This window comes from Trichechus manatus, unplaced genomic scaffold, assembly GCF_000243295.1.
Source record: "Trichechus manatus latirostris isolate Lorelei unplaced genomic scaffold, TriManLat1.0 scaffold00100, whole genome shotgun sequence".
In the NCBI taxonomy this organism is placed as follows: Eukaryota; Metazoa; Chordata; class Mammalia; order Sirenia; family Trichechidae; genus Trichechus; species Trichechus manatus.
This window is the reverse complement of record NW_004444036.1, coordinates 3,988,734-4,010,990: the sequence shown is the minus strand read 5'-3', so window position 1 is coordinate 4,010,990 and position 22,257 is coordinate 3,988,734. Positions and strand designations below refer to the sequence as shown.

Here is a 22,257-nt window from a genome sequence, read left to right as displayed (position 1 = left end):
TTCTGACTGCTTAGGGTTTCATAAGTCCCCTTCCTGTAGAGTTTGGTTGCCACCTGTTTTTCATCATCTCTCCAAAAAGGGCTGGATGATAAAAAGCGATTGTGTCTTTCTCTCAGGGAGAGCTGCATTTTCATAAGCATACTCAAGGCCCAAAGGAATGAATCTCTGATGGTGGATTTGAAGCAGTTCAGTGGATTGGAGGTGGGAGGCAGAGATATTTTTGTGAGGGTAACTGAACAGTCTAGGCTGAGAATGTCTTTATGGTCGAGCCCCATAGATGGTTGTTCAGTGATAAGGCTGGTCCCGTGAGTCTCAGTGTGGTTTGTTCTTATTGGTCCCTTCGTGGTTGAGAGACTGTCGGGTGTGGTCCTTCTGGCATGTAGGAAATCCACCATAGCCCACCCATACTGGGCTCACTCTAGGCTGAAAGATTTCAACGCTTAAAGTAGGTCATCAGTTAAATACTTTATGTTGAATCCATATAACGAATGACTAGTCAGCCCTAGTCTCAGGTGACCATACTTCAGGCACCAAACGGTAGGGAAGTTCTCTTCCTTCCAAGCCCTACCTTTTCCAGGGCCGACTCTGCTGGGGTTGGCAGTCAGCATTTAATGGCCCCGGCTTGTGAGGCTGGGGCTCTGCCAGGAAATGCATACCCATGATTGTAGAGTCTCAGGCCAAAAGCTAGCAAATACAAACCTGTGACTTCAAGGAGGAAAAAAAATCCCCCTTTCTGCTCCCAGGTCCCTCGAGGCAGTCTCTTAGCAAAGTGCTCCTCAGAGAAAGATTACACAGAGGATGGAGGCTGAGATACGGAGAAGCAAAATGCTCTCCTTATCCTTCTGGATGTAGACAAAAGGAATACATGGGCACAGTTCCTAAGTGACTTTTATTTGTTTCTAGTCAGCAAAATAAAGGAGCCTTTTTCCAGATCCTGAAGTGTTGGTTCCTCAGTTGATGCTGCTCCAGAGTAGTTTTGCTTGCTTTTTTTTTTTTTAAATTATGAGAAAATAGCATCTTTTTGCTTTGGAGTCAAGCTAGGATTAGCCCAGTTCCTGGAGCACCTCAGGGTTTGGTTTGATGAGGGTTAAGGGTGTCAGGGTCAAGTTTACCTTGCTTCTGGCCTTCTCCAGTGGAGCCGGGTGGAGGATTTGGTATTTGCTGTGTCATGGGGTCAGGTGGAGCGGGCAAGTCCTGCGGAATTAGAACAGCTTCACTCTGATGCCGAGGATATATTTGCCAGCTTTTGGACCCAGCTTTTTGAAAGTAACAATTTGGTGAAAACGAGAGAATGCTTTTGATAAATCTTCTGTGAAGAGAAACCTGCTTGTTGCTTGTCTCTTCTGGTTAAAATTGTTTAATTCTTTTTTTCTCCCACCTACCCATGGATGCTTTATTTTGGGGCCAGAAGGTTCCATACTCTCTTTTAAATTTTGAAATATGCAGTAGTATCTCCAGAATACTCTGTAGCAGAAAAGTATTAAAATATAGAGAACAATGGATTCCCCTTTAAGAAGGTCTAAGATGGATGGTTGAACAAAATGATAAACAGTTCATGTTACTGAGTTGTACATGTGAAGAAGGTTGAAGTGGCAGATGTTTTGTTACATATATATTTACCACAATTTTAAAAAATTTTAAAAACAAGTTCTAAGATGAAGATGGGACTTTGCATAATAGATCTCAAAGTCATATGTCATACCCCAAAAAGTCATGCTTAAGGCTACAGAAACTCAAATTATATTTCAGTTTAATTTTTCTCAAATCAGAATGTTTTCTGCCTTTAAGAAGAGTGGCTGCTGATGGTTCTGGAACAAAATTCCAGTTCGCCAGGCGAATGGTTGGAGACAGGCCTCAAGGAGTTAATGCTTGTTTGGCATTATTCTTAAACAAATTAAGGCTTGGCTCAGCAGCAGCTTCTCCCCAGGGAGGGGACAGGGAGGGGGCCCCCAGCCTGTGCTGTTGACTCTCCGCCCATTCAGAGCACACTGGTGGCTCGGCCACACGTGGGCCAGGTTTTCGGTGCAGTGGGCCTTGGTGCCGCCGCACAGAAAGCCCCATTCGGTGGCTCTTGCAGCACTAAGGTGCGGCAGTGCAGTGGGCTGGGTGGCTAATTTTGTTCTCTGTCGACGCATCACTGCGTACCCTGGGCAGGAGCGGCTGGAGGCGATGATGCGCAGGTCCATTGAGCGCACACAGCAGCTGGAGCTGAAGAAGAAGTGCTCCTGGGGAGGAACGCTGGCCGCAGGGTCTGGAGGCCGCGACGGTGAGTGCAGGGGCTGGCCCGCATTGCAGGGCCAGGGGGCGATGGGGGCAGCGCCCACAGGAGAGCTTTACATAGACTTAAGGGTACCTTTTTCAGATGGGAGGTTTAAACCTGCCCAGTTTCCTGCGTATGCGTTTCTTGGGAAGGGATCTGTACATTTCTGTTGCCATAACTGGGCTTTAAGGGAGAGCAAAATGCCCAGAAGGCTAATGTAAAAAGCAAAGAAAGTGAATTACAGACCTGGTTAAACACCCCCTGGCAGGCCCGGGGACACTGTCATGTCAGGGACGGTAGGTGGCAGAGGCTCTGTCACCGCCAGACATGACCTGGGAGGCAGAGCAGCAGTTTCCGTGTTTTCCCTTTTCATTAATTTTTGTTACTCTTTCCATTTTGTTTCAAGGTGACTTATTTCATTATCCATCCTTAAATTTGCAAAGGTTTAATTTAACATGTGGAGTGTTACTAGTCTCTGGGTGGCTCTCTTCCCTTTTCTTCAGTGTCTGACTGCATTTCAGTAATCTCAGTGTTCTGCTATGCGGGAGTTGGGTAGGAGCTCTTTCTGAGAGCAAATGGGTTTAAGTTTATAGTATAGTTTCTTGACTTGGCTGTATTGTGCTTTTAATGGTATATTGTATGTTTTGGCAGTGAATATCCGTTTTTCTTTTTTAAGACATCAACAACCCATTTTAGTTACTTTTACAGTTTTCCTAATTAAAAACTACATAACAACAAAAAATGGGATCTTTTTTCTTTTACCTGTCTTTGCTCTGATTTCCTGCTGTATAGGTGAATCAGAAAATACCCCACCCCCTCCTGTAGGTTTAGCAGCCAGCACCCTCCCTCCGGACCCAGGGACCCCTGCCACTTCTGCTGAGGCCACCAATGGTATATCCGAACATTGCCGGGCCGTAGCATTTTGTCATAACTGTTCTAATCACGCTTCTCCATCTCCAGCGTGTCTGTGTCAAGCACTTTTACAATGTATTTCTTAGTCTGAACCATTATCACTTTTTTCTAGAGATGTGAATGACATACCCACATGTCTTTGTTCCTTTGTCATCGTAAAGCTGTGCATGGCTTACATCCTCATGCAGTGGAGACATTTCATCCTTGGCTCACTAATTTCTGCCTTGAAAATCTTGTCAGTGTTTGGCTTTTGTGCATTTATACCTTAACACTCATTAATCATCTGTTTTAGACAGAAGGTAGTAGAGGGGGTCAGATCACTTCTGGTTACCTAAACCTTTCTTTGTCCCGTTCCAATGGAACACTTGGGCTTGGTGTTAATGTCATGGATTCCAGGAGAGAGGTTTGAGAGGGAGTGGTATAGAAATAAATCTTGGTCAGTCCTAACACTGGGAACCCAAACTGTCAATAATTTGACTTTGTCCTTGATTTCCTCTTTCTGTCTGATAGGCTTTCTGTTTTGGAGCAGAGCTGGAAAGTTAGATCAAGAATAGAACTAGCAAAACTTTGCTCCCATTTGATACTGACTTGAGAAATCCAACCCAGCTTCCGCTGGCAAAGGAAAAACAAGATTTAAAAGGAAGGCAATATTTACCAGCAGTGCAGATGGTCAAATTAGAGCAGTAGGAATGAGTATCCTTGGCTTCCAGCATTCTTTTTGCAAAGAATGATCATTACTGGTGTTACTTAGTAGCCAAGAGTTTGCTGCACAGCCAAGTTAACTAGAGTATTGGTACTAGCTTCCCCTTACATAGAGGTGCAGGTAGAGTTGAATCATCACCCACTGAGAAATCAGCACCCAGGGCCGGGACCACAGTAAGGTGAATGTGATACTCACCCCACCTTCAGTACTCAGCCCAGGCACAAAATTGTAGGCAGTGCCAAAAATCTCAGTAATCAAGATAAAATATTTTAATGCAATATTTTTTCAAATAAAATTAATGCAAAACAATCCATAATGAATAAAATATCACATTTCTGAAGGCCAGTGCCACACTGAGCCATATCAGAGACTGAGACAAAAGGAAGACTTGTACCCCTATATAAAAAAAACAGCAACCCAAACTTGTTGCTATTGAGTCGATTCCAACTCATAGTGACCCTATAGGACAGAGTAGAACTGCCTTATAGGGTTTTCAGGGAGCAGCTGGTGGATTCAAACTGCTGGCTTCTTGGTTAGCAGTCAAGCTCTTAACCATAGTACCAGCAGGGCTCCGTGTACTCCTGTATACATGTTTTATATCTTTTTAAATGGTTAATTTTTTTTCCAGAACAACTAAACTCACTTCATTTCAAGTTTAAGTATTTTATTTTTACCCAAAACAGAATTATCTTAAAAAATTCAGAAATTTTTAACATAAAAAATGATACAAATTTATTTTTTGCTTCAGCTTAAGTTAATTAAAAATTATTTCAGATTGTCACTTGGTCAAGAGAAATTGCCAAACGTGACAGTTCTCTTAGTTAAAAATGAGATGAACAGAGGAGTAGATTCTGAAAATGTTATTGATGAGTTTACTTCCATTAAAGCCAGGGGCATGTAATTTTCCTTTTGACTCAGGCTCCGAGATGGCTCCACTCAGCACTGTCAGTACCTCTTAGTTTGCTGTGTGGTTTGACTTAGAATCCCATCTAGAATAATGGCTGGAAAATGGGAAAAGCAAAACCCAGGGTCAGGCATTAAAACCCAGAGCCATGTTGACCCCATATCTTGATGAAAGGAAGAAACCAACTGCTAATGGTCATTCTGCTTTAGATACAGCTCCCTACAATACAAATCACATATCTCTCCCACCTGAGCTACAGAAAACCTTCAGATAAAGGCGAGTTTCAGTGCAAAGTCTCAGTCAGACCATAGACCAGTTTCCAGTGGTGATTTGTCTCTGGGTCGAGATCGATTTTGTTTTCATGTGGTTGGAATATATTTAAAAATCACTGTGTGTAAGGAACGATTTGCTGGTAGGATTAGCCTGGCTGAACAGTTTAGTAAGGTTGAACATTTGAAATTGAAGAGAAACTCTTGCTTCAGATGAGGGGCTGCTGTAGTCTGGGCACTTCCAAATTAGGATGATTAGCTCTCATGGAGGGGAGGAAGCACAGTGTGCTGTGCCCCAGGGACTCAAGGTCAGGAGAGGACCAGAAGAGCCCTTGGGGGTATGTGTTTCTGTTCCAATGTCTTTATTGCATTGCTCTGCAGCATCTGACAAACTTTCAACATCAACCATGAACTTGCCAAAGCAGACAGAGACTCCCATGAGTAAACGCCTGTCTTCATCCACCGTGACAATACCCTGTTCTCCAGACCGAGGCAAGTGAACTTGTAGACCTGGTCTCTCCGGTTTCTTCTTTCTTGCATGAACCTCTTAACACTGGCCTTTGTGAGAGCCCTCTCTTGCACTGTCTGCAAATACCACCCTGTCCTAAGGCTGTGCTCTGCATGTGGGAGCCCCAGGGCCACATTAGCAGTACCTAGGAAAGAGCCAGCTTGTGGCTGAATAGAGATAGGAATGAAGAGCATTCTTCCAGTCTGCCCAGGAGTTAATTCACCCGTGGGCAGATGTGACCATTAAACAAATAACTGCCTGCTTAGTGATGCTATATGGTTTATTAGCCTGAAAGAGCAGAAACGATAACCCACAGGCCCATCAGAGACGTTGCTATGTAAAGAAACGAGGCCCTGCAGTTGCCCGTAGTTTGCAGGCCTGTCCATTTTTTAGGGGAAAGCAGAGGCTCAGAACCAATACGAGGCCTTTAAAAGGGGAAAAGAATGGACAGCCTTTTCAGGTGCTCTGTTTTGAGGTGTGGGGTGCTGTGTATAGGACTCGTGCCAGTTTGAGAAACTGAATAGAAATGACACCTTCTGTGTTCTAACGCACCTCTCCTAGAGGCTCAGACAAGTCACTAATGTGTACATTTCAGGGTATGTAGGTTAAGGTAGGGAGGAGGGAAACTCCCTACGTGTTCAATGCCTATTTGAAAGCACTGTTTAAGGAACTGCAGGTGCTAGTTTATCATGTCACATCATCACCAAGGGACAAGGAGGAGGATGTTTGTGACTTTGAAGAGGTCATTGTGCCTTCTTGGTTGTGTTTCACTGGGAATGACCTTGCAGTTCCATCACAGAGGCATATCCTGTGTGGCGGAGACCCTGTAAGTGTCATGAAGCTGCTACCGCAGCAGTCCATGTGGAAGCCCAGGAAGCACTGAACTAATCAAGAGCTGGTCTGTTAGCAAGTGTAACCCGTATGTCTTCATTCATTCACGTGGCTACAAATTGATGTTAAATCCATTTTTTGCAATGACTGAAACGTAAAGATGGCGGTATGCTATTGTATGTTGTTGACAGCTGAATTATCTGCTTGTGGAGTATAAACCATTTACTAGTTAGTGGGTCCCCCAAAACTACAAAGTGATTTCTTGGAAAAGTTAATCCCTTGTGATACAATACATTCCAAGACCACAGAAATGACATTTGAATCACTGAATTTTAGATTATGAATACTACTATCTCCATTAAAGCTGATAATCAGGTGGCCGTTTTTTATTTTGTGCTTCTCATTTAATTTTTGCCCTTATTTACATGGATAAAGTATGAAAGAATGCATTTTTATACTGTTGTGAGACTGCATATTTCACTAACCAAATCAGTATGTTATGAACGATTTCTTAACAGAGGACCTAAAACAAGTGTTTTGTAGAAGTAATAGTTTTCAATGGTAGATCTGCTTGGTGGGTAAATGGTTTATCGAGCTCACGTTACGTCTTGGGAGGTGGGCTAATTAGAGTGATCTACAGCCCTGTGCTGTAACAGCACATTTAAGAAATCCCGGCACCCCAAGAGTATTAATGCACATCCCCAAACTCTAAATGACACAGCTTTTGTTTTATTTTACTGTGACGAACTCCAAAGCCACCCTTTGCTAGACTTTCTTTAATTTATTTTCCACATTTGTTCTGCCACGCAAAAGTTAATTTGCACCCCACACTGTGCTGTTTTTAAACGTTTTATTTTGTTTTGATTTAATCTTGCTTTATGTTTTTGTTTGATTCCGCCCCTCAGCTCATCGCATTCACCTTAGTCCCATGGAAACCTTTCTTGTTATGCGACTGTTGACACCCACACAGGCTTCTTTAGCCAGGAGCAGAAGTGCACTCATGCTCTCTGAGCAGCCCAGTGACTCAGGTAAAAGAGGCCAACCTGGTGGCACCAAGGAAAACACCCGAAGTGGTGTTGGTCGGCCTCTGAGTTATTCCTGAATTTTTACATTTCACTTCCCATTTCCTGGCTTTGTGGAATGTCTTCAATAGTTAATAACGCTTTCTATCCACCACTGTTTTACTATTACTCTGCTTCTTTTAAGTATCACCGAGGTAAGTAGATTAATTTATGACTGAGGCATGTGGATGAGAAACAAACAAATCTACTTGGTGAGCTATGGAGGTGAGTAGATTCTTTTTAGAGATGGTTTGGCAAAGTAGCCTGGACACCACAGTCTCTGGAATCCTAAAACCAGCTAGCTCTACCACTAACTAGCTTTGCGACTTTGGGTAAGTTAATGAAGTAAGTAAAATTTTGCTGAAGGTCATTCAAAACAATTGCAGCAGTATATCGACAGGGAACTGCCAGAAGTTCAAGCCAGATTCAGAACAGGATGTGGGACGAGCGATATCATTGCTGATGTCAGATGGATCTTGGCTGAAAGCAGAGAATACCAGAAAGATGTTTACCTGTGCTTTATTGACTATGCAGAGGCATTCAGTTGTGTGGATCACAACAAATTATGGATAACATTGCAAAGAATGGGAATTCCAGAACACTTAATTGTGTTCATGCAAGAACCTGTACATAGACCAAGAGGCATTTGTTCAAACAGAACAAGGGGATACTGTGTGGCTTAAAGTTAGGAAAGGTGTGTGTCAGGGTTGTATCCTTTCACCATACTCATTCATCACCCATGGAGGCAGCAGTTAAGAACTCAAACAACATATTGCATTGGGCAAATCTGCAAAAGACCTCTTCAAAGTATTAAAAAGCAAAGATGTCACTTTGAGGACTAAGGTGCATCTGACCCAAGCCGTGGTATCTTCAGTCACCTCCTATGCATGTGATGAATAAGGAAGACCGAAGAATTGATGCCTTTGAATTACGATGTTGGTGAAGAATATTGACTATACCGTAGGCTGCCAGAAGAACGGACAAACCTGTCTTGGAAGAAGCACAGCCAGAATGCTCCTTAAGAAGCAAGGATGGCAAGACTTCATTTTACGTACTTTGGACATGTTATCAGGAAGGACCAGTCCCTGGAGAAGGACATCATGTTTGGTAAAGTAGAGGGTCAGTGAAAAAGAGGAAGTCCCTCAGCGAGAAGGATTGACACAGTGGCTGCAACAATGGGCTCAAACATAGGAACGTTTGTGAGGATGGTGCAGGACAAGGCAGTGTTACATTCCGTTGTTCATAGGGTCGAAATGAGTTGGAACCAACTCGGCAGCACCTAACAACAACAATAAACTTCTCTAAGCTTCAGTTTCCTCATCTATAAAATGGACTAATTTTCAATTGTCATGAGGTTGAAATGAGATAATGCATGTAAATGAGTTGGCACAATGACTGGCACAGAGCAAGAGCTCAACAAATGTCCACAGCCCTGCTGCCAAAAGTGTGGCGCAAGGACCAGCTGCCTCGGCATCACCTGGGAGCGGGTTAGAAAGTCAGACCCTTAGGCCCCACCAGACCTGCACAGTAACTCTGAGAAACCCTGGACCAGCCCATCAAAGCCCTTCCTTTATCAAAGTGGATCACATCATCGTTCATAGAGGCCAAGATTAATGAGGGTCAGCTTTCTCTTTGTTTGCAGATGAGCAGTGTTGTATCTACATGAGGTCGAGTCTCCTCTCAGTTCCCCAAATAGTGTTTTCTGTGAGATGACATATAAACTGCTGCTTAGTTGTAGCTGCTTGTAAGTAGTTATGCTATTTCTGCAGAGAATATATACAAATGGCCAATAAGCACGTGAAAAGATGCTCAGCATCATTAACCATCAGGGAAATGCAAATCAAAACCACAATGAGATACGACTTTACCCCCACCAAACCTGTTGCCGTCCAGTTGATTCCAACTCATAGCGACCCTATGGGACAGAATAGAAGTGCCCCAGAGGGTTTCCAAGACTGTCATCTTTATGGAAGCAGACTGCCACATCTTTCTCCCGCAGAGCAACTGGTGAGTTTGAACTGCCGACTTTTCGCTTAGCATCTGAGCGCTTAACTACTGCACCACCAGGGCTCCTTTTACCCCAAGTAGGATGGCTAAAGGAGCCCTGGTGTTACATTGGTGAAGCACTCAGCTGCTAACCAAAAGGTTGGCGGATCAAACTCACTAGCCGCTCTGTGGGAGAAAGTGTGGCAGTCTGCTGCTGTAAACATGACAGTATTGGAAACCCTGTCAGGCAGTTCTACGCTGTCCCGTAGGGTCGCTATGAGTCGGAATCAACTGGATGGCAACGGTTAGAATGGCTAAAATAAAGATAGATAATAACAAGTGCTGGAGATAATGTGGACAAATTGGAACCCTCATGCACTGCTGGTGGGAATAAAATTGTGCAGTTGCTTTGGAAAATAATCTAGCAGTTCCTCAAAAAGTTAACCATAGAGTTACCATGTGACCCAGCAATTCCACTCCTGGGTGTATACCCAAGAGAAGTGAAATCATACACCCTCACCAAAACTTGTTCATGAATGTAGCAGCACTATTCCTAATAGCGACAAAGTAGAAACAACTCAAATGTCCATCAGCTGAAGAATAGATAAACAAAATATGGTATATACATACAGTAGAATATTACTCAGCCATAAAGAGAAAGTTCTGATACATGCTACAACATGAATGAACCTTGAAAACATTATTCTAGGTCACAAGAAGCCAGTCACAAAAGATCACATTTTATATAATTCTATTTATATGAAATATCCGGAGTAGACAAACCCATAGAGACAGAAAGCAGGTTAATGGTTGCCAGGGACTGGGAGGCAGCGCGGGGGAGTGGGGAGTGACTGCTAATGAGTATGGAGTTTCTTTTGGGTTGTGGAAAATGTTCTGGAAGTAGTCTGTGGTGACAGTTGCACAACCTGTGAATATACTAAAAACCACTGAATTGTACACTTTAAAAGGGTGAATTCTGTGGTATATAAATTATATCTATAAATTTTTCAAAAAAAAAAACTGTAGGAAGTAGGAAGTATCTCCATTTTGAGAATGAGGAATGTGGCATTCCGTTTGAAGATTCCTGTATCTGCAGTTGTCTCCCAGTCAAAGTCCTGTTCAGTGAACCTGTGCCTGCCTGCCTGCCTTCAGCTCCACAGAGTTTTCACTGAGGCTGAAACAGTTCACAGCAGACAGTCAGCTTTCAGCTTAGAGTCAGGTCCAAGCAGTTAGGATCTGTGAACTCAGGAATCCAAACAAGCCAGCAGCTTTTCTTCGGTAGCAGCAGAGCCAAGATGCTGCAGGGCAGACAGCTGGGTGCCAAGTCCAAGTGACAGGCAAGACTTTCCTAAGCCCTTTTTACCTTGCCAGCCTTAGAATCCAAGCTGACCCGCTCAAAAATATACACACCAAGCCGGAAAATCATCAGCGTCTAAGGATCAGACATCTGATTTCACAAGAGATGAAATCAGATTAGCAACTAAAAACTGCTTTTTAAAACACCAGAAGTCTGTCTCCATCTGAAGGTTGCCTCTCTTTTCGTATCTTTCTTTTCTCAGAGGCTCCAACAGGCAAAAATCATAGTAAAAATCATCAGTTATGGAGACTTGTTCTGCTTCCAGTACTCAGAGTTTCAATTCCAACCCACCCACTGGTGGCAAAAAGCAAGGATTTTGGGTCCCACCCCCACTCGGAGGAGAAAATAAAAACCAAAGGCATCACTGGCTACCCCCACCCCCTGTGGCCAAAAACAGGGTATCCAAGGCCAACTTTTCTGGAGATGGAGCTATCGTTTTCAAATGTCATGAGTTACTTTTACTTCTTACTGCTGTCTCATACCTTGGATGACTCCATAACCTCCTAGGCACCGGTAGTTCATCATCCCCTGCCCCTGCAAACAGTGCTTTCACCATATTTCAGGGAGTCAGGATCCTTCTAGTGATTCCCACTTCTGACACCAACTGTGTTGGGGGTCTCTCATACCACTTCTAGGTTCAGTGGTTGACTAGGAGGACTCACAGGACTCAGTATGTAGTCGCATTCATGACTGTGATTTATTATAGTGAAAGAATACAGACCAAAATCATCAAAGGGAAAAGGCACATGGGGTGAAGTCTAGAGGATACCAGGCACAAGCTCCCAAGAGTCTTCTCTCAATGAAGTCACACAGAATGTGCTTAATTCTCCCAGCAAAGAGTTGTGACAACACATGTGAAATGTATACCAGGAAAGCTCATTAGAGACTCAGTGCCCAGGTTTTTATTGGAGGTTGATCATGTAGACACCCTTGCCTGGAATGTACCCAAATTCCAGATCCCCCAGGAAGAGAGCCGGTGTTCACCATAAACCACATTGTTTACAGTTTAGGCACAATGAGCCACTCTTGTCAGTTTATGGTGGGAACCCTCCCGAAATCGAAGTTCTCAGACACAAGCAACGAGCCAACCTGGCAAGCAGGCCTTCCAGAGGAGAGCAACCAGGCATGCTCTGTTAACTTTTCTGCAAAAGGAAATTGAAGTTTAGAGGGGTTAAGTCACCTAACCAAGGTGATCCAGCTGTTAGATGGCAATGCTAGATGGATCTGGCTCCAAAACCTGGACTTTTAACCCCTGAAAGGAACTTGACTCTTGAGCATTGAGCATGTGGGCCTTTTTAGGATAGGATCCATTCCGTGTATACTGGAAAAAATATAGTATGATTTTGAGAACATAGGTCATCCATACATTTTAATAGAAATGTGATGTTCTTCCCGACTCCCTGTGCTCTTTCTGTCTGTGCTCTCTGTCTCTCTGGCTGTCATACTGTAACTCTCTAGTATTCCATGCCTGTCCTCGTGTAGCTCCTGTTGGCCCTCTCAAATCTTCTTACAAGTCTTCTCCCACTCGAAATGCCGAGAGGAGGAAGACCACATCTACATCTGGCGTAGGAGATTCAGGAAAAGGAGCCCCTGCAGGAGCTGAGGCCCCTCAGGTACGTTTCAGACCCATTCACTCACACCCCTTCTGACTGCGGTTTATCTGACAAATGTGATTCCTTCCTGCCCTTGACTTGGGGTCTGTGTTTTCATCAGTCTCCAGGGACTGCTCAAAGGGCAGATTTGGTTTAAAATTTCACCCAACCTTTGAAAATCATTTATGTTTTTGCACTCTCCGAAATTTTAGTGTCTTGGAGCAAATTCCTAAAGACCTTATCCTTATCCTTATCCAGAGCCAGGAGTCAGAAAGACTGGTCCGAGTGTCCTCTCTCTGCTTCTTTAAGAATGTCTGATTCTGCATCAGTCTTGCCTACGCGGGTAGCTAGAGCTAAGGTTCTTGGTCAGCTCCACAACAGTGGCCTCTAAATTTTCTTGATGGCATAATGATAGCATCGGTAAGACAAGTGTTGAGTAGGTACCCCCAATTCATATATATTTATTTAGAAAATACATATACCACAGGCTGCTTTTATTAACAAATTACCCAAACTGTAGCAGCTTAAAACAACAAGTGTTTATGATCTCACAGGTTCTTTGGGTCGGAAATTGGGATTGGCTTAGCTGGGTAGGTCTGGTACAGGGTCTCTCATGAGGATGTGGGCAAGATACCAGCTGGGGCTTCTGTCATTTGAAAGCTTGACTGGGGCTCTTCCAAGGTAGCTCACTCACATAGCTGTTGGCAGGAGGCCTCAGATCCTCACCATGTGGGGCTCTCCATAGGACTGCTTACCTGTCCAAATGACATAGCAGCTGGCTTCTCCTAGAGGAGGCGGTCCAACAGAGAGAGAGCAAGGAGGAAGCTGCAGTGCTTTTTATGATTTAATCTCAGAAGTTACACACTGTCACTTCCACCATGTGCTTATTCATTAAAAGCAAGTCCTAAAGACCAACCCACACTCAAGGGGAGGGGAATTACCTCCACCTGTTGAAGGGAAGCATATCAAAGAATTCAGGACCTATTTTAAAACCACCACATAATAGTACTATTGGGCATTTTGTAATACTGTATTTATGTTTTAAGTCCTTTGTGGCCATGAGGTTCTCAGATAAGAAGTGATGGTTTCAGACTCTTGGGTTTTGCTGTAGGGTAGATCACTGTGGAAAGGGACTGATGTGCTGGTGTAGGGGTCAAATGAGGATTTGCTGCAGAAAAGTGGGATAACAAGAGAAGGGGACTGACTTTTGTGCAGCACCTACTGTGTGCTAGGCACTTAGGTCCATTCCCTTCTGATTTTTGAGGAAGGAGGTGATGAGGAAGACTTACGGGGATGGGTGGGGTTGGAAGAAGTTATTGGAGTACCCATTATACCATATATACTGTTCTGGGTCCACAGCTCACTGTCTTGGATGTTACAACCACAGCATTTTTACCCTCTTACAATATTTTTGTGCTGATTGCATATCTTTGTGCTCTCTCCAGTTTTGATATGTCCACAGCCATAATATGGTTCTGTCATTAGCTCTTTGCAAGATAACAAGAAGGAGGAAATCTTTATATTTTGAGATGGAAATTATTATTATTATTTTTTACTGATGACCTAAATGTGATGCCCTCATGGTGCTTCCCTGCAAACATTCCCACTGTGTGAAGCACTGTAGCTTTGTGTTGTTCCTCTGAAAGAAAGATGTACATCTATTCCATTTGGGATCCTTTTAGGAATTGTAGAAGCGGTGCCAGTCAGTAGCCTTGGCTACCCTTCCTATATCCTCTTACAGATGGAGAAGTCAAAGAGGGAGCCTCGAACACTAACTTCCATGACCGGCATGGGCCTGGGATCCCCTCTGAGAAAATGTGACTTTCCAACAGGACTTTCTAAGAGATCGTCTTCTCCTGTGACATCCAAGTAAGCATCTTCCCCTTTGTCCAGACAGCCTGATTCAAAGTCCTTTTGGTGGGGATGTGCATGATTCAGCTTTGTGGCTTCTCCTCCAAAAGCCATGGTCACCCAAAGAAAGACAAGGTGGAGAAATGGTGGCGTTTGAGTTGCCTGACTTGTTTATCTGTGTATCTCCTGGAGAAATGATGGGCTGGCCAGGTGTTTGTTGTCTGGTCAATATGGGATGCTTATGTACCGGGTTCGTCCTTTCAGCATTTTCTTTTTAGGTCCTAGAATTCTGTTGTGTTTTTCCAGTATTTTTCTGTCTCCTGCAGCTGCACCCGAACTGAACTTACCACATCGTGCTTGTACTCTCTCTCTATCGCTCACTTGCTCACTGTCATTCTCTTACTCACTGTCTCAGACAGCCAAACCCGTTGCCGTCGAGTCGATTCCGACTCATAGCGACGCTGTAGGTGCCCGTAGGGTTTCCAGGGAGCAGCTGGTGGATTCAAACTGCTCATCTTTTGGTTAGCAGCTGAGCTCTTAACCACTGTGCCACCAGAGCTCCATCTCAAACAGACAGGGAGACAGTAATACCTGAGAGACAATAATAATGAGTCAGCCAGGATCAGCACTATGTTTTTTTGAAGTCAGTCTATTTTTCAGTTACGAATTGTGTAAACTGACCAATGAACTCACGTAACTGGAAAACAAATTTACACTAAGTGTGGGACCACTGTTTTAAATTATTAATGGGGGAATCAGGTGGAAAGGAGGAGTGTGCTGTCACAGTATGGGGAGAGCAATTAGAGTCACATAACAATGTATAAATTTTTGTATGGGAAAAAATTTTTAAAAATTATTAAAATATTTTACTGATAGTAGCTGACAAGAGTGACTCAGTAAATAGCTCAATCCAGCAGTAGAATGAGAACATCTTCAGTAGTACCAATCAAGAGAGAGAGAAAGATGATTTAATGTGGGAAATTAAGTCAGGTTTTATGGAGAGAACAATATAAACCTTGTTTAGTACATGAGTTTGGTTCAGAGAATGTAGGATAAGACATGAATTTAATGAACACTTAAGATTTTCTTTAAAATATTTCAAGGTGACATTAGCTTTAATTTCTGATTTGTTGCTTCTGTCAGAGACCTTTTCACTGTTATTATTTTGTTCTGAGATCACTATCATTTTCTTAGACTAGTAATACCTGTTATTAATGTATCTGTCCCTCATAGGAAAAAAAATTCTTCCATAGGACACTGCTGAATTAATAGCATCTTGTTTTCTAAAGCTCGTTGCATCCTTTATGTGCTAGCATTGCCTGTTTGGGGTTATGGTACTGCTCTTTTGGAACCTCTTTGTATCTATTTGGTGGGCTCTACAATCTCCATTTTTATTTCTCTGTCTTATCTCACAGCCTTTTCAGTTGCCATCCACTTTTTACTTCTGTGGTAGTAACTTGGGACGTTGACATGAACAGAGAGTTAAGCCTAGTTCATACTGGGGTTTTTCCAGATTCCACCCCTCTCTTTTCCTTGATGTTGACTCATAGTCCCTGTATGGATATTAGCTTGCACACTTCATTATTATTATTGTAAATTTCACTGAGATGTACCAGGGGGTTGCTGCCTGCTATAGAGATGAGAGTTAGATTTTGTAAGCAAGCTCACAATTGGCTTCGTGCTACTTCCTTCATGTTGAAAATCTCGAAGAAGATTGTGTTTTTAGAACCATTTTATATTTTAAAGGACACATCATCTGAGTTTTATAAAAGCTTTCCCCGCCCAAAGAGACTTGAACAAAATCCCAGATTTTTTTTTTATGCAGTTCAACTTGGTTTTTGCTTTTTTTTTTTTTGGTATGTTCACTGTATCTAGAGCAGTAATTGGTACCTAAACCAGACCAGTTGCCCTTGAGTCAATTCTGAGTCATGGCGACCCCATGTATGTCGGAGTCGAACTGTGCTCCATAGAGTTTCCATGGCTGTGACCTTTCAGAAGCAAATCACCAGGCCTTTCGTCTGAAGTGCCTCTGAGTGGATTCGAACCTTCAGCCTTTCGGTTAGCAGCTGAGTACATTAACCATTTGTACCACCCAGGGACTCCTAACTAACATATAGTAAGTGCTTAATTAAATGAGCCCTGGTGGCACAATGGTTAAGCGCGCAGCTGCTAAACGAAAAGTTGGCAGTTCAAACTCACCAGCTGCCCCGCAGGAGAAAAGACCTCGCATCTGCTCCCGTAAAGATTATATAGCCTAGAAACCCTATGGGGCAGTTGTATTCTCTCATATAGGGTCGCTATGAGTCAGAATCGACTCAACAACACCTAACAACAACAGGTGCTTAGTAAATATTTTTGGAACGAATGACTGCAAGTCACTGTGCCACATGCTGCAGAGAATGCCAACATGAGTGAGAACAGTCTCCACTTCAGGGAGCCTCACACAAGGAGGGAGGAGAGACATGTGCACAGATGACTGTAGTCCTGGGCCGCAGTCCAAAATCTGCCTACCTTCTCATCCTTCAGGACTCAGCTTCACCACCATCCTCTCCAGAACCATCCAAAGCTGAATCCACCCCTCCTCTGTGCTTGTGTAGCATCACATACATACCTCTATCATTCATTTATTCCACAAATACCTGTTGAGCACCTATTCTGTGTTCCATGCTTTTGTAAGAGCCAGGGATGCAGCGATGAATGAGGCAAAAGTCCCTGCCCTCACGACACTCACACGACAGTGAACAAGCAAATGTATCAGGTGGTGACAAGTGCTCTGAAGAAAAATAAAACTGAATAACGTACAGGGTGGTAGAGGGGAGCTAGGTAGATGAAGTGGTCGAGGGAGGCTTCTCTGAAGAGGTGATGTTTCAGAAGAGATCACGTGAAGCAGGGTACAAGCCAAGTAGCTCTGTGCCTCGTTGTGCTAGATTCTAATTTTACATTCAGTTAGCTGTTTTCCTGCTAGGCTGACTGTCTGAGGGTGGAGACTGAGTATATTGTTGCACAGTAGGTGCCCATATGTATCTGTGGGTTGGAAGCAAGAAGGCAAGGAGATCCTGAAGGGCAGGAGTGGGCTGGGCAGGCAGGTAGAGGAAATGCAGGGACAGAAACTGTCCAAGGATCTGGTTTTTTGCCTCTTCTTGCCTTCTTGGCCATTCATCGGCTTATTCTCCTGGTGATCAGTACCTTCAGTGGCTTCTTTCCTGGGCTGCGTATCTCACTTGGGGAATTTTAAAAGGATGAGGGGTGCTGGCATCTATACTGCACTGCAGGGTATTTCTGCCATTTCAGTCAAAGGAAACTAATGGGCTGGCCTTTCTCATGCGGGTGGGAGAGATAGTCAACTTGAACACACCTGGACTTGTGTACTGTCAACACCTCCAGAATCATCTCTCCTTAAGAGGTGTCCTGGGGATAGAACTTACTTCCAGTGTCTCTAAATCAGTGTTACCAACTTGAGGTTGAAGGAGAAACAAACATTTCTTGATTTTAAAATGTTGAGAATGAAAGATAGTTTTTCCCCAGGTGAAAATTAGTGGTTTAACCACCCTGAGTATGGGCCAGGTCTGAGAGACATGGGAACTCACGTAGACTGTAATAGTAAGTAAATTCTCAAAAGTCAATCACGCTACATGGCGGTGAGAAAGAGTGATCCACAGCCGCCCACCACCACGTGGATGGGTCTCAGGAACATAGCGTTGTGTGGGTAAAGCACGTTGCAGAAGAATGCCAGCATTCCATTTATATTGAATTCCCAGATATGTAAAACTAAACAACATGTTTTTAAAAATGTAAATGTGGTAAAGTAATTTTTAGAAAAAGAAAATGGCACACATAAACCTCAGAGTGGCAGTGGCCTTGGAGTGGGGAGAAAGGGGAATGGGGGGCACATGGGTGATTCTAGCGCATTGATCATTTCTCTCTTTTGCACCAGGTGGTGGGTCCGTGGGCATTTATTGTCTCATTCTTTATACTTTATGTATTTTATAAATATTCTTTTGCATTCTCACTATTGAAGAAAAACAATAAAAGAGAAACTAAATTATTTAATTTTTTTTTGATTATTTGATTTTTAAAATGGTGTCACATACAAAAGAAACCCCAACCCAAGTGGCATTTTTTACATTCTCTCTGTGCAGACCAAGCGTCTGGTTTTTAAAGTGCAGTGGAAATGATTTGGCTTTAAAGGGGGGCTTAGTTAGCCCCTGAGAACTCCCATACAAGAGCCCCAGTGGGTCATGTGATTAATGATCCCTTTTCCTGTGACTGCCTAAGCACTGACCGCGCATTGTTCTCTTTCTTGATCTCAGATAAATTCAGCCACTGTCGGGTGGCTGTGCATGCATATTAATAGCATTGCTGTTTTAAGCATTGGAGTTTATTTTCATTGTTTGCATTGTCGGGTACTTGTGTAGGTTTTAGAAAACTAGCTTCAGCAACACTCTCAAAGATACGGATGGAGCATAGCTTTCTTCTTGTAACCTGGAGAGAAGAAATCAAGTGTGGCCAAGTGGATTAACCAGGCCCATTTCTGCCTCTGAGTGTTGATGCTTCCTGTATTCTGGTTCTTCTGTGTGAAATATTCTCTCATGGTTTTATATTCTTAGAAATATATTCTAAGTCAGCTCGGTCATTATGATGGGTAATGTTTTGGTTATCTATTGTTGCCATAACAAACCACCCCAAAACGTAGTCGCTTAAAACAACAATTTATTATTAATTCTCACAGCTCTGTGGGTAGACTTGGCTCATTGGGCAGGTCTCGCTTGGGGGTCTTTCATGCAGTTGCTCTGTGGGTTGACTTGGGCTCACTGGACAGTTCTTGCTTGGGCTCTTCTATGTGGTTGCAGCTCAGTGTCAGCTGGGGCTATACTTACCTGGGGACTCGATCGAGCTGGAGGTCCAAGATGACCCATTCACATGGCTGGCAGTTGATTTTGGCTGTTCACTGGGAGCACCACTGGGCTCTCAACCAGAGTGCCTACATGTCACATCACTATGTGGCTTAGGCTTCTCACAACATGGTGGCTGGGTGCTAAGAGGTAGTGTTCCCAGGGTAGGAAGCAGAAGCTACCAGGCCAGTTAAGGTCTGTGCCCTGACTTGGCACAGCATTACTTCTTGCTGTGTTTTTTATTGGTCAAAACAGTTGGGCCAGTTCCGATTCAAGGGGTAGAGAAAGAGACTCAAAAGATCATGTGGGGTAGGAGTATTATTGTGGCCATCTTTGGAAAATGCAGTCTATTAAAGATAATCACTTCTTAGCTTATAGCTGAGATCACCGTTTGTATTGGGAACCTAGTTTAATTTCACTTGATCCTGCACTGGAAACAAAGCAAATATTCCATAAGAGGGAAGAAATCATGATGAAGTTACCTGGATGGCCCAGATTAGATACCACCCACTTTGTTCAGAATCACAGGCTCATGGAAGGCCTTGGAAGGACCTAGCCCATTCCCTTTGTGGCTGTTAGTTGTCGTCAAGTCAGTTCCAACTCATGGCGATGCCACGTGTGCAGAGTAGAACTGCTCCATAGGATTTTCAAGGCTCTGACCTTTCGGAAGCAGATCTCCAGGCCTGTCTTCCGAGGCACTTCTGGGTGGGTTCAGACCGCCCACTTTTTGGCTAGTAATGGAGCACTTAACTGTACCACCCAGGGACTGCTTAGCTGATCATACAGGGCACCATTCTGATAAGCTTCTCTGGGAGATGTGTGGTGTGGTTATCCCCAACCCACAGGTGAGTGTCTGCAGTAGATCAGTGCTCCCTGCATGGGCAAGTTAATTATTTTTTTTGCTACCACCAGTGTTCTTGAGTAGGGTTTTATACTCTTCTCTGAACATTTTCACTCTCCTCCTTTCCACCCCGGATTTACCATGTCCATTCAACCAGCTCCTGACCTTCTCTGCCTTTCCATCTCACCCCTGGACAGGAGCTGCTCATGTATCTACTTGAACTAAGAAGCACACTCTTAACGAAAGTTATCATTTTATGTCCCATAGTCCAGTCTAATCTTAGTCTGAAGACTTCGTCTCGGGAATGGTTTTAGTTTTGGGCTAACAGAGAGTCCGGAGGCCATGTTTTCCGGGGACCCTCTAGTCTCAATCAAACCATTAGGTCTGGTCCTTTTACTACAATTTGAGTTCTGCACCCCACTTTTCTCCTGCTCCATCAGGGACTCACTGTTGTGTTCCCTGTCAGGGCGGTCATTGGTGGTAGACGGACATCATCTGGTTCTTCTGGTCTCAGGCTGATGCAGTCTCTGGTTTATGTGGCCCTTTCTGTCCCTTGGGCTAATACTTTCGTTGTGTCTTCGGTGTTTTTCTTCTCCTTTGCTCCAGGTGCGTTGGGACCAATTGATGCATCTTAGATGGCCACTCGCTAGCTTTGAAGACCCCAGACGCCACTCACCAAAGTGGGATGCAGAACATTTTCTTAATAAACTTTGTTGTGCCAGTTGACCTAGATGTCCCATGAAACCATGGTCCCCAGACCCCCGCCTCTGCTACTCTGTCCCTTGAAGTGTTTGGCTGTATTCTGGAAACCTCTTAGCTTTGGTTTAGTCCAGTTGTGCTGACTTCCCCTGTAGTGTGTGCTGTCCTTCCCTTCAACTAAGATAATTCTTATCTAGTATCTAGTTAGTGAATAACCCTCACCCTCCTTCCCTACTCTCATAAACATCAAAGAATATTGTCTTCTGTGTTTAAACCTTTTCTTGAGTTCTTATAATAGTGGTCTTATACAGTATTTGTCCTTCTGTGACTGACTAAATTCACTCAGCATAATGACCTCCAGCTTCCTCCATGTTACAAGATGTTTCACGGCTTCATTGTTGTTCTTTATCGTTGTGTAGTTTTCCATCTTGTGGATATACCATAATTTGTTTATCCATTCGTCCGTTGATGGGCACCTAGGTTGTTTCCATCTTTTTGCTATTGTGAACAGTGCTGCAGTGAACATGGGTGTACATATATCTATTCGTGTGATGGCTCTTATTTCTCTCAGATATATTCCAAGGAGTGAGATTGTTGGATCTTATGCTACTTCTATTTCTAGCTTTTTGAGGAAGCATCAAATCAATTTCCAAAGTGGTTGTACCATTTTACATTCCCACCAACAGTGTATAAGTGTTCCAGTCCCTCCACAACCTCTCGAACATTTATTATTTTGTGTTTTTTAGATTAGCGCTAGCCTAGTTGGGGTGAGAGGGTATCTCATTGTAGTTTTGATTTGCATTTCACTAATGGCTAATGATCATGAGCATTTCCTCATGTGTCTGTTAGCCACCTGAATGTCTTCTTTGGCGAAATGCCTGTTCATATTCTTTGCCCATTTTTTAATTGGATTATTTGTCTTTTTGTTGTTGAGGTTTTGCAGTATCTCGTAGATTTTAGAGATTAGACGCTGATCGGATTTGTTGTAGCCAAAAATTTTTTCTCAGTCTGTAGGTTGTCTTTCGACTCTTTTGGTGAAGTCTTTTGATGAGCATAAGTGTTTGATTTTTAGGAGCTCCCATTGACCTAGTCTCTCTTCTGGTGCTTGTGCATTGTTAGTTATGTTTTGTATTGTGTTTATGCCATGTATTAGGGCTCCTAGTGTTGTCCGTATTTTTTCTTCCATGATCTTTATCGTTTTAGATTTTATATTTAGGTCTTTGATCCATTTTGAGTTAGTTTTTGTGCATGGTGTGAGGTGTGAGTCTTGTTTCAATTTTTTGCAGATGGCTATCCAGTTATGCCAGCACCATTTGTTAAAGAGACAGTCTTTTCCTGAATTAACGGACTTTGGGCCTTTGTCAAATATCAGCTGCTCAGAGGTGGATGAATTTATATCTGGATTCTCAATTCTGTTCCATTGGTCTGTGTATCTGTTGTTGTACCAGTACCAGGCTGTTTTGACTACCGTGGCAGTATAATAGTTTCTAAAATCAGGTAGTGTGAGGCCTCCCAGTTTGTTCTTCTTCTTGAGTAATGCTTTAATTATCTGGGGCCTCTTCCCTTTCCATATGAAGTTGGTGATTTGTTT

At 43.3% G+C, this 22,257-nt stretch overlaps 1 protein-coding gene across 1 annotated transcript in view; it reads left to right on the top strand.

Annotated features, from left to right (window-relative positions):
• The window catches only part of MAP7D2 (MAP7 domain containing 2), a 105,193-nt gene that overhangs the window by 40,684 nt on the left and 42,252 nt on the right, over window positions 1-22,257 (top strand). The window contains 5 exon segments of the mRNA XM_012557416.2: window positions 2,155-2,266; window positions 5,430-5,540; window positions 7,293-7,415; window positions 12,250-12,404; window positions 14,125-14,252. Of these exon segments, the coding sequence (XP_012412870.2) occupies window positions 2,155-2,266; window positions 5,430-5,540; window positions 7,293-7,415; window positions 12,250-12,404; window positions 14,125-14,252 (629 nt within the window).